Genomic DNA, 18,791 nt, shown 5'->3' on the forward strand with positions numbered 1-18,791 from the left:
ACATCTAAAGACACATTCAAATTTTTTAATACATTTTGCATCAACAGCATATCACTGAAATGCATATTTTTCACAATGTTTAACAACGCAAATCTCATTTGTTCAATCTCCTCAGGAGGCTTGTCCACACCCCCTGAATTGGCACCATGCTGTGAGGCCTGCCCGGGGGGGCCCCCCACTTCATGGCACCAAGAAGAACTTGAGTCGAATGCCTTCATACGAGTTGGTTGTGGCACCAAGCACTGTTTCACAGCTTCCCTATCATACCCGGGGGAGATAGAGGGTGACAAAATTTTTCTTTTTTTTACATCTGAGCGTCGTGACGCCAGTTGTGATGCTACACTACTGTAAGAGGGGTTTTTCTCTAATGTTTCCCTATTTTTACTTTTCTGGTATATATCTCTGTTGTTAGATACCTGGCTAAATCCCTGTACATTCTTCCCTTCCCGCTCACGCAAATTGGGGAAATCCCCAGCCTGCCTTGAGAAAGAGGACTTTTTAGTTTTTGGAAGCATTTTATCAGCTTCATAAAAAGAAATTCTGTCTACTGACATATATATTTTAATTTGTTTCTGCCTTTGGTATTCGAGACATTCCTTGTTGGTTGACCTGTGGTTGTTACCACAGTTAACACACCTAAAGTCCTTTGTACAATTATCCTCTGAGTGGCCTTGGTCCGAACATTTTGCACATTTAGGCTTACCTCTGCACTGTTTTTTAGTATGGCCAAAGAGAAAACAGTTAAAGCACTGAGTGACGGGCATTATATAATTTTCTACCTCCATTTCAACACCATACAAATTAATTGACTTGGGGATACTTTTTCCAGAAAATGTCAGTAGACACGTTCCAGTCTTTATAAAAACAACTTCCTTCTTCTCATTTAGTGACCTCCTGTTAAATCTAACTACTTTTAAAATATCCACAGTAGACTGAACATTATTCAATATTTCCTCTAAAGTGAAATCAAATTGTACACCTCTAATAATACCCTTGGAGCAGACATTATACTCTGGAATATAAAGATTATAGCCTTTACCGGCCAACTCACTATGCGAGACGAAACTGTTAGCTGCCTCAGCATTACTGAATTCAATTATAATTTTGTTTTTACCCTTACGCAGGGGCCCACGAACGTTTTGCAGTTTGAGTTGACTGAGCATCTTAGCTATGGACAAAGGGTGCATATTACCAACATTATTGTCCCTGGGGCCTTCCACAACCACAGTAAAAGGACCCAAGGAGTTGCCCTGATAGAAGTACTTGATCCTGTCATCATGTTTGGCATTTGAAGGATTATTAGTAACTTGGGGATCACCGGCTAAGCCGGAGTCCCCGGGGTTGACCCCCATTTTAAACTTATAAACAACCTAACCTAAAAGTTAACCCAGTGGAATCCAAGCTTATGAACTAAAATACCTGTTGGTTTCAATGGAGATGAAGTCAACACGCAACTACCGAACACTTATTAGATCAAATTTTCTGTCGATGGGTGTAATTAACACAGGAAAATTGTTAGTAATTTCAGACGACCTCGCAGCGAAACGGAGCCGAGCGAAGAAAAAACATTTTTAAATTTACTTTGTTTTGGTGGTTTTGTTGACAAACACGGATGGTAAGTTGTGTGTTATGGTTACGATGGCCACTCGTCAGTGAGACGTTCAGCCAGTTTAACAACGCGATTACGCGATACACGATTACATAAGTTCCGCGGAAGAGGCACTTGCGTGCGTCTGAGAAACTCTCATCTCTCCCGCTTGCATAAATAAGACTAAATATCGCTCAAAGGCACGATCCGAGCAAAAGATGTAGTCCTTCCTCGTGGAAACTATAACCGTCACTGTCACATCCACGTGGTCTTCTCCTAGGTTTTCACCCTTTCCGCCTCCTGGAAGTGCACCGCACAAGACAATTCCCCGTAGACTTTTAGGAATCGACATTTCCACTTAGAACTCCCACCATCTCCACTCGACCGGCTGCGGAGTTCGGTCGTCAACTTCAAATTTCTCTGTACACCGTTTCAAGAAACGTGGTTTCTTAGCGACACAAAATGGCGCCCACGAAACAGACGTGCGATACGTTTCAAGTTTTTTTTTTTTGCTCCGTTTAATGGCGTTACCAACTAGGGTATTTGCCAGCTCAATACGAAAAGAGAGCCAGATAGTCGAGCTCAAAGCTCCTGGTTCTCTAGAGCTTTCTGATTAGTAGCTTCTAGTGCTGTGAATTTTCTGCGTTTCTGTGGTGTTCTTCAGGTGGTTCTTGGCTTACTTTCTTCTTTCACTTCTTGGCTAATGGTATTATCCCAAAAAACCACACAGGAAGGACTTCACAACTACTCTAAACACATAGAGACATCTCTATTAAAAGTCCAGGTACCGGAAAAAGTTTTTATCTACAACAAAACGAAAACACAAATTTTCCCAACAACACACGTCACAATTTAATTTTATTGATATTGAGAAATTTATTGATAATATCAATGATCTCTGCATTTGGCTTTCCTAAAACAACTTCAATATTTAAAGGTGCAGTAACACCCACTTTGATTAACTGACTATAAACATTGAAATCATCTACTTGATTAATGGGACACTCAAAAAAGATATGGTTTAAATCTTCAATCTGTCCACAATCACAAAAAGGATCATCCTTAACTTTAATTTTAAATAAATGAAGTTTTGTACAACAATGACCAGTGCGCATACGAATAATCGTGGTAATTTGCCTTCGGTTTTTGTACGGAATTTTATCGAACCAACGAATTTGAGAGAAATGATTCTGAATACCTCTGTAAAACGATCCTTTATTCCCTATAATCTGTAACCATTCTTTTTTATGCTGCTCTATGATATTATTTTTCACAATATTAAATATATCGTTTGAGCTTACAAACACCTTCTTTGGAATGTTAAAACCCCTCCCAATGTTTGCCAGAGTATCCGCTATTTCGTTACCCTGGATCCCGGCATGTCCCGGTGTCCATGCCAAAGAAATATCATATCCCATTTCACAGGCCAACAATAAAAGCCTTCTTGTTCTGAGCGTCATGATGTCAGAACTAGCACTAATTCGAGATTTACCAATTTTCTGAACCGCACTCCAGGAGTCTGAAAATATTATTGTCTTTTTGATTTTCCTTTTTAATATTATGATAACCGCTTCGTGAATTGCTGCTATTTCCGCATTACATATCGTTAATTCCTTCGGTAGTTTAGAAGAGAATTTAACTTTAACTTTTGGAATATATACTCCAAAACCTACTTGCCCATCCTTTCTCGATGCATCTGTGTAAACAAAGTGGTGTGTATCATTGAATCTATCTGTTACTAATAAAAAGTGTTGTTTAACATCCGAATCTTTTTTATTTATATTCAAATCAATTATTTTCACCTGATCTAATTGTTTATAATAATCAATATTAAAGCAAGGTAGTGTCTCATTATAAAATACTTTCTGGCGAAATGGTAAAAAAGGCTCCAAAGCCTGTACAAACAAGGGTGACTTATTCAACATGTTAGGACGTTGTAAGAAACGATCTCTTAATTTACAAATAATTTCCATCAATGGATTTTGTTTTAAAGAGAAGATTTTTGATACAAATTTTGAAGCCAAAATTTGTCTCCTATATTTTAGTGAGATTTCCCCACTCTCCGCCATTAGAGCACAGATCGGTGTAGATTTCATACATCCTAAGCAGAGCCTTAGCGCTCCAAATTGAACTCTATCCATTTTCTCCACCAAACGTTTTGGCAGCTTGTTATACAAGATAGAACCAAAATCCAAGTGCGATCTTATCAAAGCTTTATAGACCACCAACATACTTTTGGGGTCAGCGCCCCACCATATTCTGGTAAAGATTTTGAGAGTGTTCAACGCCGTCAAAGCTTTATTAACCATACTATTAATATGTAAATCCCACTTTAAATTTAGCTGTAAAGATATTCCCAAATACTGTACATTTTCTCTGTAGTCAATCTCCTGTCCTCCAATTTTAATTTTGATTGGTTGTTCCCTTCTTCTACCTTTTACAAACCACATTGCTTCACATTTTTGCGGTGATAAAGACAACTCCTTGTCTTCCAATTTCTCCTCCAATGCCGCTATGTAGTTGTTCATTCTTTGAACCATTTCATTATAATTATTGCCTTTAATAAACACCACCAAATCATCTGCATAACCTGACATAATGATGCCATCCTTATTCTCAAACAGATCCCTTATATAAATGTTAAACAGAATTGTACTTAATGGAGATCCCTGTGGGATGCCTTTTGATGTGATTTTTGGCCCAGCCAACGTACCGTTATTCTTTCTAATATACATTTCTCTATCTTTTAAAATTGACAGTATTAGTTTACCTAATAGACTCGGAATATTAGTTGACATTAAAATGTGGTATAACTTAAAAATATTAACATGGTTATATGCCGATTTAATGTCTAGAAACACCGCCACAACAGATTCATTCATATCAAAAGCATGGTAAATATGTGACGTCAGTGCCGCAACATTATTGGTAATTCCCATACCCTTCCTAAATCCTGTTTGCCAATGCGAAAAGAACTTCTTATTTTCCAGTTCCCATTCAATGCGATTTTTAATCATTATCTCCAAAGTTTTGACGAAACAGGAGGAAAGTATAATTGGTCTGAGATTATTAATATTATCAGCTTTTTTACCTGCTTTTAAAATCGGAATTATATTATATTGTTTCCATTCTTTTGGAATCGAACCCGTCTCTAAACAGTAATTGTATATGTTTAATAGAGTTTGTCTTGCATGAACTGGTAACTTTTTGATCATTAAGTAAGTAACATCGTCTAGTCCCGGAGCCGATAATTTTTTATTTGACAAACTGTTTAACATTTCACTCATGGAAAAGTGTTCTACATTTACAGGACTCGCACTATCAACAAAATCAAATTCTGGTAAAATATCACAGACGGCCAATTCATTCAGCAACTCTAGTTTCATATTGTCCTCAATATTAACCCTTTGTTTTATTTTTCTGCTACTAAACTGGTTAACCTTTCCCCAGATGTACTTACTATTTGAGTTACGATTCAATGACTCACAGAAATGTACAAAAGCGGTTCGTTTCTTATCCTTGAATTTTCTCTTTGCTTGAGCAATTGTTTTTTTTGCGTTAATAAAATTTTCTAAACTTGGTGCATTTTTAAACTCCGCCAAAGCGTTTCTTCTATTTCTGAGGGCTTCGCTACATTCATCGTCCCACCAAGGGTTTGATGGGAATCCTGAACAGTTACATCTTTTTTGTGGTATAGACTCCTTTGCAGCCTCGTTAATTCTTGACAAAAATTCCTGAAAAGTTAAGTTAGGGTCCGAAAAGTCCTGTAAATAAATATTCTCTTGATATTTATCCCAATCCGCCTTGGCGAAATTTCTAGAATAAAATGTGGTCATTCTTGTGCTCTTCAAGTCCAGCTTTCCATTTTCTTGTAGAGTAATCAACGTGGGAAAATGATCACTATTACCATTGTCCAGCAAAACTTGCCACTTAATCATTGGGGCTAAAGATGCACTAGCCATCGTTAGGTCCACTGCACTACTTCTTTCTCCATTTCTGAACAAAGTGGCGGTACCATCGTTCATAATAATCAAATCCTGTTCCATCAACTTTTCACTTATTATTCTTCCACCCCTATTGACTGGCATATTGTCCCATATGGGATGATGACTATTCAAGTCTCCCATTATGATTTTTGTTTCATCCCCGTCCATTACTTCTGACATTACATCAATGCTTAAATTATTACCCGAATTACAATAAATGTTTGTCAACAAAAGGTTGTCTATTTTGATTGTAATAAATTGGATGGTCTCCGAATTGAAATTTTTTAGCTCGCGAAAAACAATGTTGTCTTTGATCATTGTGGCAACTCCTCCATAACCATCTTCCCTGTTTTGCCTTAGAATAACAAAATTTTTAATTTTAAATATTTCTTTACTTTTTAACCACGTTTCATTTAGCAATACAATATCTGGCTTTTGATCCCTTATCATATTAATTAAATTTTCTCTGTTTGCTTTTACGCTTCTTATATTCCATTGTATGATTTTAAATTGTTTGAATGTTATTGATGTCTGTTTCTAGTAAAAATTGTCTTCTTGGGCTTCAAAATGTTTCTTTATAAGTTTAAATATGAGTGACTTTCCGTCATAAGAGTTTAAAAATTTTGCAAGAAATTCATCTATATTAGATGAATCCTCAGTTTGTCTATAAGAGTACGAACAACTTTGGTAAGTGGCACCACAGGGCTCTATTGAATTCTGATTCGTTCTGGTCAAAGGTTGGGAGTATTCTTCTTCCATGACTTTGTCATCGCTGCGATTGGATAATTGTGATACAGGACGCAAGTCCTCCGAATCTGGTCTAGAGTTTGGAAAATACAAGCATTCATTGTGTTTTTCCTTATTATACCCCTTTTGTTGAATGATACGTTTTTTTGCAGGTTCATTCAAAGCAGCCTGTTGATAAGATCTTTTAATTTTATTGCCATTAAAATGTTCTGTTCTTCTTTGGGCTGTGCTTATGTCTTCTTGGGAAGGGTTCTGATTCTTTTTCTTAAGGTTTGGAAATTCACTCGGATTAAAATAATATTCTCCGCTTACTTCATAGGTTTTTTTGCAAAGTTCATTAGCATCTTGATAAGTCAGATTTTCAAAGGACATAAGTTTTTTAATGTTAATTTGCCGTTGATATTCAGGGCATTTTTTATTAGTTGATCTATGATCACCCTTACAAAAAAGACATTTGGCCTCACAGGTATACAAAATCTGATCCTCCCCTTTCTCCTGTTCAGGCATGTGCTTCTCCTGACCACAATTAAAACATCGCTCCTTGCCCTTGCAATTTTTTTTTGTATGTCCAAATCGTAAACAGGAAAAACATTGTGTGACAGGCGAAACATAAATGGCAGTTCTCATCCCCATACCGCAATACCGTACCTCCCTCGGAATAACTGTACCTTTAAATGTGAAAAGACAAGTACCTGTTGGAATGTATTCAATTTTATTATCTTTAAGACATTTCCTATTCATACGCTTAATAGACAAGATTTCAGTATTAGCCACAAAAAATGTTTTCAAAATATCCTCAGATAAATCCAAATCTACTTCTCTAACCAAAGCTTTGCAAGTCACAAAATTATAAGGAATAAAGACTTCATATCCTTTGTCTGATAATTTTTTACTTTTAATAAACTGGTTTACTGCTTTGAAACTAACAAATTCCACTGCTATTCTGTTAAGACCTTTATTTTTGATATTTTTAATGTCAGAAAGATGAAGGTCAAATATATCCTTAGCAATTTTCATATGAGAAAATCTTCCAATATTAGAATTTGAATTTTTTGATTCTATGTAGACAATAAAAGGACCCTTATCTCCCTCATCATACAAAACTTCATTCCTAACGTAACCAGTAGCAATATTTTCCGTATTTAAATTTAAACCACCACTTTTGTCTTGCGGGGGGGGCGGCCCCCCGCTGTTTACTTCCATGATCTTCAATCAACCACACAGCAGTGTGGTTGTTATAGTATCAATTTCTCAATATAAAGCCAAATGCACAAAATCCAAAAACCCAATTACACTACTATACTCCCAACAATAGCCCACTCACCTACAATAGCCAAAAGAACAACAAACAGGTTAGTACTATACGATTTCTAGCCCGCTCCTCGTCAATAGCCAAACGCTGATCCACCCACCACTGAGGTATTCACAGCACTGTACGTTTCAAGTTGAAAACCGGACTCCGGATGGTAAGTTGTCCCTGGCAACAAACCGTCATCATTGTCATTTAATTTTGATGTCACACACTAGTCAAAAATGACAGATGACAAACTGAAAGGAAGACAGAGAAGATTTTTGTTTGGTTAGGTTAATTATAAAACCAACTTGTAGAATTTTGTTTGGTTTCCTGTCTGGGTCTCCTACTAGTAGAAGAAAGGAATACAAACAAATTATTTTAAGTTTTGTAGAATTATAATACATATTTAACTTTGTACAATTTATATTATAAAAATGTTATCAATACAAGCATATAGTGGCAGTAGTGACGAAGAAGAAACAGCCACAAAAGCAACAGAGGAATCGGGGCTGACCCCAGAACCTGTCTCATCAGAACTAGCAGTCTTTTCAGTGAAAAAAGATTTACAGGTTTGTGCCACTCCTTTAGTCCTACCCCCCGCGGTGGACGAAGATAAAATTCACATCCACCCTAACACAAAAGAGCTCACATTCAACCCTAAATATGATGAGTTGTTTGCTCCTGTTGTTGGTCCAGTCAACCCTTTCAAAATGCAACAAGATGGCATTGAAAGAAACATGTTATCTGGCCACATTGAACCAGCCCATGTCAGTGAATTTCAGTTTGAAAATCAGAGAAGGACATTCAACAGTTTTGGATATGCCCTTGACCCTTCGGTGAGCACTGAAGAACTGGGCCTTACCAAAGTCATAGGCAGTACAGAAGAGGCTAAGGACTCCAATATGAAAACTGTGTTTGAAAAAACCCACCTGAGACCAGCAGACAAGAGAAAACGGAAAAGAAACAATAATCCAGATGATATTGAAGGGTTTCTGGGACCTTGGGGTGGGTTTGAAGATGAACAGAGAGTGATGAGGCCTACTGAAGAGGAACAAGCAGAATTGCAAGAGTTGGTTTCAAAGAGGCATAGAAGAGGGAAGGTTCAAGAGGAGAAACACATTGAAGAGAAGTCAGTATTGCATATTAAGGAGGCATTTGACTATCAAGGACGGTCATTTTTGCATGCTCCTCAAGATGTTGGAGTTAATCTTAAATCAGGTATGTTTGGTCTGTTTTTTTTTTATGTGGTTTTTCTGTGATTAATTTGAAAATCAACTGAGGAAACTAAGCCATTTTGAGTTAAATTTAAAGGTTTTTTCAATTTTGTGTCTTAAGTGTTTATGAAAGAGTTACAGACCTGTATTTTTTCTGCAATGGACATTGCAAATAGTAAAATTTCAAATCATACAGTTGGTCCAGAAATTTTTGTGATAGATACATAATAATACCAAGGGACAAGTTGTATTCTCACATGACATGGACTTTCTCAAAGTCCATTCTTTCCACATTTAGGTACCTACCTAAATTGAATGTCTAAACTGCCATTTTCTTGAAAATAACATAATTTTGAGTGTAGACACTCTGAGAAATAATCAAATCAAAAATTCACTAGACTTCAGATTATATTCTAATCCAATATTGCCACTTTTGGCTTTTATGTGAAAGAAAAAAGGTACTACTGTAATAATAATTATTAATTTAATTAGGTAGGTATAGTATTACTGACTACTGAGAACTGGGTGCCCTGAGAAGGCTTTAAATGAGGCTTTAAAATCCTCATAGCAATCAGATTAATGGGAATAGTATAATAAAGGCAACTGCTAAGGGACAATGTAGTGACATTTATATTTTAGAGCAGTATATGTACTTGTTTTTATGGTATAAATATTGTAATATCAAAGATAGAACCATTTTCTGTTATTTAATCCAAATTTTAGTATTGATTTTTGCATAGTAATATTATAGTTTGATTAATACTCTGAAAACTCTACAACCTTAACACAATGGTAATAATACTACCAACAACTCAACTCAAATTATTCCTCAGATTATTCCCTTCTAATGGCAGTTCAGCAAAATTGGTAGGAGTATAAAAAAGTTACAACCTTTTAAAAATTGGAAAAATTATGTTTTTGATCAAAAGTGTAAATAATACCAAAGGACCTTAAATCAGATGAAATAATCTCAAAATTAACTTGTTTTTTAATAATGGAGGCAATGGAAAGGGCACCACAAACTTAAATGATGAGCAGAGTATGTTATCATAAAACATAGATTTTTGTAATCTTTTAAAAATTAGGTTAACCTGATTAGAAGATGCCATTCTTCAACCATACATGTTTCTTTATATTTCTCTCTTTCTATGCAGAAACATTTGAGTATGAATCTGATGGCACTCAAACAGTTTTACAAAACTGTATTGTTTTTTTTTTAACTTTAGGACAATAATCATCAGAATGCTCTAAAAAACTGACATTCAGAAGCACTAAGTAAAAATGTCATCTTTTATTATAGATACACCTCCTGACAAATGTTTTCTACCGAAATCGCACATCCACACATGGACCGGTCATACTAAAGGTGTCTCAGCCATTAGATGGTTTCCAAAAACTGCGCATCTATTCCTATCATCCAGTATGGATTCTAAGATTAAACTGTGGGAGGTTTACAACGAACGACGATGCATCCGGACGTACTACGGTCATAGACAAGCCGTACGTGATATCAACTTCAATAATAGCGGTAACCAGTTTTTGTCTGCCGGTTATGATAGGTGAGTGTTCCAATCTTGGGAGGACAGTTCTACAATAATTAAACTGGCCTTTACTGAACAGACTAGGGAAAACAACAATGTTTGAGTGTGTCTGATTTTAGGTATATCAAGTTGTGGGACACTGAAAGTGGAAAGGTGGTTTCAAGGTTCACCAGTAGGAAAGTACCTTATTGCGTCAAGTTTAACCCTGATTATAACAAACAGCACTTGTTTGTTGCCGGTACTTCTGATAAGAAGATCATTTGTTGGGATATTCGGTCAGGTGACATTGTCCAAGAATATGACAGGTGAGTGTGTGTTTTTTGTATTGAAACTGGCCTGAACCGGACATTTTTAGACATTTGGGAGCAGTTAACACAATCACTTTCGTGGATGAAAACCGCCGATTTGTTACTACTTCCGATGACAAGTCGTTGAGGGTTTGGGAATGGAACATTCCCGTTGATATGAAGTATATTGCGGACCCTACGATGCACAGTATGCCAGCTGTCACTCCTAGTCCTAATGGTATTATATTACTCATTTTTGTTGATAATTGGTGATAATAAATGTATATGTTGCAGGAAAGTGGTTGGCGTGCCAAAGTATGGACAACAAAGTCGTTATATTCTCCGCCATGAACAGATTTAAACTTAACAGGAAAAAGACATTTACTGGTAAGTTATTCTTTTTCTTGTACTGTCCAATTTACATGAAAACTGACTGAAACATTGTATAGGTCATATGGTGGCTGGGTATGCCTGCCAACTAGACTTCTCCCCGGATATGTCTTACTTAGTGTCGGGAGACGCGGACGGAAAATGCTACATTTGGGACTGGAAAACGACTAAGCTATTTAAGAAGTGGAAGGCGCACGAAAACGTTTGTATTTCGTGTTTGTGGCATCCGCACGAACCGAGCAAACTGATGACCGCAGGTTGGGACGGCCTGATCAAATACTGGGACTAGTTTTATAGCTTTGTAAATAAATTATTGAATAAGAAACGTTATTCTGTTTTATTTAATAGTTACTTGCTTGTTCAGATTAATTTTCTGTAATTAGTTTTTGTTTGAATTTGTCCAATTTGCAGCTGTTCCCGTAGTTTGTGAATAGTCAAGAAAAAGCAGCCAAGTTTGGCTATCATCAAGGCTTTGGGTATTTTCGATACTGCAGATCTAAACAGTTGGCAGTTGCAAGTTCTTCAACCATGAATTCCTTCTTCTTTCTATGGATTTGTTGCCCATTATTTTTCCGTGGACAATAAGTTGCAGTAACTGGTATTTATTCCCCCTCATAACGTGTCCCAAGTATTGTAATTTGCGCATCTTAATAGTAAGTATCAGTTCTTTCTCTTTCCGCATTCTTCGCAAAACCTCCACATTTGTTACTCTTCTCTGTCTACGGTATTCTCAGTATTCTACGGTACATCCACATTTCAAGTTCTTCTATCCTTTTGGTATCGATCTTTTTCAATGTTCACGCTTCCATTCCGTAGAAAAGAACCGACAGATCCTGATTTTTTCCTGAGCTATCGTTATTTTCGTTGATAACAGTTCCCAGGTAATTATATTTTCTCACACTTTCGATCTTTTGACCATATGCGGTTACGTCAGGGAAGTTTTGTGGTGATTTAGATACCACCATTATTTTTGTTTTGCTGATGTTAAGTGATAGTCCGTATTCCTCACTGCATTCTACTATTCTGTTAATTATAGTATCTGAAGAGCAGCAAGCTGAAACCTGCTTTTTTTGACCAATCACAATCCAACAACTTGTGATTTGATAGACTTAGCATTAACCATTTAGACACTAGATTGGCATTAATCAACCTTCATTTTACTAAAAGTCCAAATAACAATTTCAATCATGCCTTTTTACAAATTTTAGTGCTTAAACCATCAATTTAAACTGACTGAAAGTATATTATTAGCTTTATCTGAAACTTAAACCATAGAAATGGGTAACCCACACAGCAAAAACAACTGCGAGGACACCAAAAAAGATCCATTGCGCGATTACTCAGTGGATACCCGGTTTCCTTCAAATATTTCGTGAGGATAATTTTTAATTTCTTAATGTTCTTAGCTGTTTATGGATAAATTTAGTAATCCAACGTCGAATTTGCTTCTGGCATATCAAGAGGGGAATTATTGGCCCTGCCTGATTATTAACAAAGCCACAAGTTTGGCGGATGGATATCGAGTGTATTTCTTTAACAATCAATTGGAAACTGAGATTTCAAAATGTAACGCAATCGGAAACTTTAAGGTTTGTTATTTTTTTGTGTATTTGCTTGAAAATTTCTTTATTAATACAACCGGGACAGACTGAACTGATTTGAAAAAGAGTCGTCATAGATCCTGATGAGGATTTGTTGACTTATTGCTTATGTAAACTATGTTAATTTGAATGCAATTGGTTGTTCTCTTTCTGAGCATCAGTTGTTTTGAATATAATATAAATAACAGTTTTGAAAGTTGGCATATTCATGTGTGCCTAATTAGTACTTCTATTATCTTCCTGTTCACCCCATCAAAAATAGTTAAACGCTCCATTCTCTAAATGAAAATAGGAAACAAACTCTTTCCTGTACTGTACCTATATAGGTATTTCCTGGTTTTAAAGATGGTTTATGAGACTAACAATTATAATTTAAATCACGTTTATTAAAACGACCATCTTTAATGTTTTAACTGGTTTTAGCGTGTTTATCTTCACATTTTTGGTTTACTTTAAATTTGGAGAATTATACAGTTTTAGTCTACTGATTGTTTTTAGGCGCTGTTGAACTGTTCAATCAGTTTTGCTGTAGACGGACAACAGTGCACCGGACGTGTTTTTGACATCAAACCCAGCGAAAAAAACGAGTTTATCAATTTTTTAGTAACTTCCGGTGGTAAATACGCTTGGATTTCTTTACCTTTCGTTTACCTCACTCCCGAACAAGCCCATCAATTACTGCAATAATTGTTAACAATAAAAACCTTATCCATTTACCCTGTGGTTTTGCTGTATTCTACGACAACATGATTCTTCCTGTGTCTACAAAAAATATACTAATTTGTTTACCAAAAGTAAACTTTTTAAACTTCAGCACGTCCACTTAATGGTAAAAAGATCTTAAAGGAACATTGGACGTCGATGTTGATGGTTTTTAGTGGGAGAACTTCATGCAAGGTTAAGAGTAACTTATTTGTTATATAAATCTGCACGATGGCTGTAAATCAGTTTTTAGTCTCAAGTTTACTGTCTCAAGTGGATCAAACATGAATCACTGTGTAAGTATTTTTTTTAGTGTTTATTGTTTTTGGATAAACGTGCGTGTGATTCTATCAGTTTCCTTTTGCGTAATTTTATTAATAATTAGTTTATTCAGTTTTTTGAATATGTGATTTTTATATTATAATATCGTAAGTACTTGTTTTAAATTTGTCTAAAAAATTTGAGCCAATTAGACAAAAAGTTTGTTTTTGATATTTGTCATAAAATCGCATCAAGATTCACTTAGGAATCACCCTGTATCCTGTATAATATACTATGTATAGTTTTTAAAAATACGAGTTGTATTAGCAAAACATACTTTCTTCTATTTCTTCTTCATTTTGTTTGAATAAAGTTCATGACGAAATTTAATACCAAATTATACAGAGTGAGTGATTCTAATATTCACCATCAAAGAGGTCTTTGGTCAAATGTTTGGAAAAATTAGTGGTGTACTATCAATTTTCAAATAAATTACTAGCACTAGAGAAAATTATTTTTGTGAAGAAAGTGTTGAAGATGTTTCTTGGAGAATTTTCCTCTCATGTAGTTATATTGACACCTACAAAATTTCGTTTAGTTATTTTTATTTTTCTAGTAATTTAATTTTTAGTGGTAACTTTTTAAGAAATTAAAATGAGCCAGTGAAGAGAGTAATTTCTGTAAAAAATAAGATTGTAAACACGTAGTAAAATTAGGTTCTTCAGGGCTTAACTTATTCTAAAAGTTTGTTTCTTAAGATCTTCTTTTATCCTGTACCTTGTATAGTTAGTATACACCAAAATCGTGTCGTCTAACGTAAAATTAATAAAAGTACCAAAACTATAGCAAAAACAACATAAATATGGAATTTTTTTCTTAAATCAACGAAAACAAGTGATAAAAAGTGTTCTAAACAGTTCAGATTTATATTCTGTTAATGGAAAATTATTATTAATGGTACGTTTAACCTTTGCGAAGGATGAGCAATTTCACTTTTCACAAACAACTTAAATGTAGATAAATAGTGACCTTAAAATCAACTAGTGTAACATATAAAGTATGTATAAACAATTAAGCAATTAAGAAATTGTAACGATCATTTGCCTTGAAAATTATTTTTACTCTTAATCACAGACATGACGTAAATAGGATTTTTTCTCAAAAAAGTGTCTGGTAAAAGTATTTTTACTTAAAATCATTTTTAGAGACGCATTGTGAAACCAAGCAACTTCTATTGAAATAATTATTATGTTTGTTTATTTCTTTTATCACATTTTCCGCCTTTCGGTCATGCTAGATATGGGTTCATTGTTAAAATGACGATTAATTGATTTCAAACGGAATCATAATTCGATAAGATAAAACCGTGAAATTGTTTTTTTCCGTAAACTCAATAAAACAAAATTTATAGTATTTTTCAGTATTAAAATGATAATAATTGTTACTGTATATTTACCGTGATTTCAATTAAAATAAAGCTGTAATTTACAAAAATATAAATTTTCAGATCCTCCTTACATTTGCCTTGGTGGTGGCTTCAGCATCCGCTGGAGGATACGGACTACTGGGCGGTTTGGGCGGGCTGGGTGGCTATAACAGCTACGATTACAATGGCTACTATGGCTCTTCTTCCCTAGGTTCGTCCTACGGGGGAAATTCGTACACCAAACCATCTTACAGTAGTGGATATCCAAGGTACATTTTTCAGAACAGAAGAATCAAATTTACAGGGTGTCTCAAAAGTGTTTGAGTAAACCGATGATGTCATAATAGTAGTATTCTAGTATTCTACCCAACATATGTTGCACAAACTAATTTGAAAATTAAAAAAATAATATTTGTCAAGATAAACACTCTGTAGGAAACTAGTGACATTAAGGTTTGTTTTGAGATGTTTTGAGTAGGCGGAATAGAGTTGTGACATCTTGTAGAACGCTTGGAAAATTATTCAAAATTACGGTTATTAGCCGATTAATGATAAGACACCTGCTGGTTTTTGGAAAATTATAGGTGTTTTACTTCAGAATTGTTCAGTCAAAAAAGTAGAATCAAATGACAAAAACCCAAAAACAAGCCAAAGTTGAACAAAAACCTAAAATGTCTTTTTTTTTCTTTTTAAAAACAGCACTTTTACTGCTAATCACTCACATAAATTTTCTGTCCTGTTAAATTTGCACACCTTGTACAATTCTAAAATAAAATCTCTTTGACTGTAGAACTGGACAAAATACTGGCACAAAGTATTTAAATACTAAACACTCCTGCACCTTTAAAGTTCCTTTTTAAATACAAAAAATAATTAAATACTGTATAATTTCTAAAGTGGAGTAAAAAATTGAAAATGGTAAACGTTGTTTTTAAAATTGAGAATAACATATAAGAAATAAAGTGTGTTAAAGTTAAGGTTACAGTCACGTCAACCAATGAAACCAATAGACCAATAAAAATTACATATTTTCTACCCAGCCAATTTTTGTCGTTCAGACTTTACTACTTATTTGTTACTGTTACTCTAAATACTGCCCAGCTCAGCGAAAGTACAAAATTGAGCTCATTCCACACTAATAGACCTTATTTACTTGCTCTTTTAGCTCAATAAGCAGCGGAGGTTACTATGAAAGCAGTGGTGGCGGTTATTACCCTGGAGGCAGCAGCTATGGCGGTTATGGGGGAGGTTATGGTTCAGGATATGGCAACACCTATTCTGGAGGCTACAAACCTGGATATTATTCCGGATACGGAGGATACAGTGGTGGATCCGGAGGATACGGCCCTGGTGAGTCAAGATACATACAGGATGAGTATCCAGTAAGCACATTATCAAAAGTGACCATGTGTACCCATTTGATCCATATGTTTACTGGAAACCCTGTATAACCAAGATTGTATTACTGAATTACTAATGGTGAAAACAAAACAGTTTTTTGAGTTTGTTACTATCGCGTGTTTGCAGCTCGTATTGGTGACATTGAGGAAACGGACGTGGTGGAAATTGGCAATAAAAGATCTGAATTTTTCAGTTCAACCACGGCTAGTTACGATTTTGAGTCAAGTTCCTCATCAGGTAATCTGAATGTGGCCTGAACAAAGCTTAGTGAATCATGTTTGTTGCATGCTGTTCTGCGTCTTATTATTTTGTCCTGTCTGAAATTAGTCATTTTTTTATAATGGGCGTTGCTCGTAAGGTGCATGTTATTGTTACAAATAGGAAGATTATTTATATATTGTCTATGGTAATTGCATGATCAGGGTTTGACCTTGTATGTGCATTATTGCGTAACGCGGTTCATCTAAAGTGCGAACGCAACGATTCATTGATTTTGGAACAATAGTAGTATGAGTAGTCCGTATATAGGCGAAAGGATATCCTAGCCGATTTGAGGACGGAGGATGTGTAAAATTATTGACCTTATTTTTTTGCGAACGAAAAATGATACGTTTCATTGGTTTCAATGGAATAAGGAACCTGATGAACCTTCTTAAAACTTGTTTGTTCTTCAAACTAATTTAGTAACAATAAAGAATAAAAATTAAAAAGGAATTTTGGCCAGAAAAAAATGTCTATGTGTTCCTAACCCATTATGGTTTAATGAGAGATTTCGGTTCTTGCTTCCACTAACTTTAATGTCTACAGGATGCTCAAAAGTCAAATAACATCTAAAATTTGTTACTCTACTACTACTACTAGCTGCAATCTTAAGTTTTCGACCCAAATATACTTCATATAATGCCCTATGCTCTGCCAGCTTTGCCTAAGTAAGGCTTTTTAACGCTTTTTAAAACGTAGTATCGTAAACTAACAAATTTTGTATTTTGTTTACGTTTCTGTTACTGATACTAGTTATCTGACATTGTCTAATGGTAAAATTTCTTTGGTATACCAACTAATGATACTGTCTGTACTGTATTCTTTGAAAGTTAACTTTCAGGTAATGATAATTGTTTATAAAATATAAATTAGTTATAGATTACTTACATGATATACAAAACAAATCGCAAACTTTTATATAAAAAATATTGTTAATTCTTTTATATGAGTTACCCTGTTTAATCTGCAAAATAATAATATAATATCATATCTAATCTTTCTATTTTTTTTTGTTTAAGAAATAATAAGATGGTGTCGTTTCCAACACTCACCCTGTACTTTACAGAAATTAGTCTCTAAATTGGAATATTTAACCACTTTTTATAACCATTACAAAGATAGCAAAAAGTGAAAACACTAAGTTCCTTCTATAGTAGTTTATTCAGTGATGTCTCCATAACTCGCCAAGCTACAGCTTTAAAATTATTTGGCCTAACTATACTTAAATTTGCGTTATTTTAGCAAAACTATTAAAAAGCTGGCTCAAAACTACTTAAATTGCTTACAAAACTGTTTAAAGCTCAAAAATTACTTTAAAACTTGTTTTATAGTTTTACAAGAATTTCTCAAAGACACTTAATACAGACTTTGCTAAATCATATTATTGGATAAAAAAAATTGCAAAGTTTCCCATTTCTTGAGACTTTCTGAATCAACAAAATGTTAAAGAAGTTTTTATTAAAAAACATAATTTTCAGGGTATTCTACTGGTCTAGGAAGCGGCTACGGAGGCTACAGAACAAACTACCTAGGTAAACCGTACGGATACAGAGGTTACGGTTATTCCGGTTACCGGAAGTGAATCAACTATACAGAAAATTTATAATTTTTTGTGATGCTTTTTAAAATAAACTAAATAGTTCGGTGTTGAGCCATTAATAAGTAGTGTCATATTAGTGTTCCTTCTTAGATTTATGGTATACAAATATGATCTTGTGTTTTCTCTTTATTTTTTTAGTTTGACAATCATACATTTGGTTTAACCTATGTTAGTTGCACGTTAATAGAATATAATAATTTTCTCTGAAATCAGACTGTTGTAAATAAGTAGAATAAATATAAAAGTGTAAAAAAATTAATAAATGTGTGGTTAAAATGTAACTTGTGCTTTTCATTTATACACTTTAAAATAGCGTTTTATTCGTAGTTTATTAGGTTCAAAATTATTTGTCAAAATTTGGTGTCATCCAAAATCTCTCGATTTTCAAATGAAATACCCTGTCTCTAAAGACTATTCTTAATACTTCCTAAACCTATCTGGCACCGTTTCTTAGATATTTTATAAAAATAGTGGATTTGTAAGCAAAACGCT

At 34.6% G+C, this 18,791-nt stretch overlaps 3 protein-coding genes across 4 annotated transcripts; all 3 read left to right on the forward strand.

Annotated features, from left to right (window-relative positions):
- The first annotated feature begins 7,895 nt into the window (after window positions 1-7,895).
- LOC145740049 (pre-mRNA-processing factor 17) lies at window positions 7,896-11,372 on the forward strand. Its single transcript, XM_081995377.1, has 6 exons — window positions 7,896-8,833; window positions 10,130-10,388; window positions 10,490-10,675; window positions 10,726-10,895; window positions 10,952-11,044; window positions 11,107-11,372. Exons 1-6 carry the CDS (start codon window positions 8,050-8,052, stop codon window positions 11,334-11,336), a joined length of 1,722 nt encoding a protein of 573 aa, XP_081851503.1. The 5' UTR covers window positions 7,896-8,049; the 3' UTR covers window positions 11,337-11,372.
- Window positions 11,373-12,187: 815 nt separating this feature from the next.
- LOC145740063 (uncharacterized) lies at window positions 12,188-13,364 on the forward strand. Its single transcript, XM_081995399.1, has 3 exons — window positions 12,188-12,419; window positions 12,474-12,636; window positions 13,147-13,364. Exons 1-3 carry the CDS (start codon window positions 12,325-12,327, stop codon window positions 13,333-13,335), a joined length of 447 nt encoding a protein of 148 aa, XP_081851525.1. The 5' UTR covers window positions 12,188-12,324; the 3' UTR covers window positions 13,336-13,364.
- A 232-nt stretch (window positions 13,365-13,596) lies between these two features.
- LOC145740059 (uncharacterized) lies at window positions 13,597-18,580 on the forward strand. Of its 2 annotated transcripts, XM_081995392.1 has the most exons (5): window positions 13,597-13,646; window positions 15,119-15,306; window positions 16,203-16,387; window positions 16,565-16,675; window positions 18,178-18,580. In XM_081995392.1, exons 1-5 carry the CDS (start codon window positions 13,635-13,637, stop codon window positions 18,279-18,281), a joined length of 600 nt encoding a protein of 199 aa, XP_081851518.1. In that variant the 5' UTR covers window positions 13,597-13,634; the 3' UTR covers window positions 18,282-18,580. The 2 variants fall into 2 exon arrangements, with proteins under 2 accessions (XP_081851518.1, XP_081851519.1); XM_081995393.1 differs by lacking the exon at window positions 16,565-16,675.
- Window positions 18,581-18,791: the final 211 nt, after the last annotated feature.

This window comes from Ips typographus, linkage group LG1, assembly GCF_016097725.1.
Source record: "Ips typographus isolate SLU linkage group LG1, UJ_Ityp_2.0, whole genome shotgun sequence".
Lineage (NCBI taxonomy): Eukaryota > Metazoa > Arthropoda > Insecta > Coleoptera > Curculionidae > Ips > Ips typographus.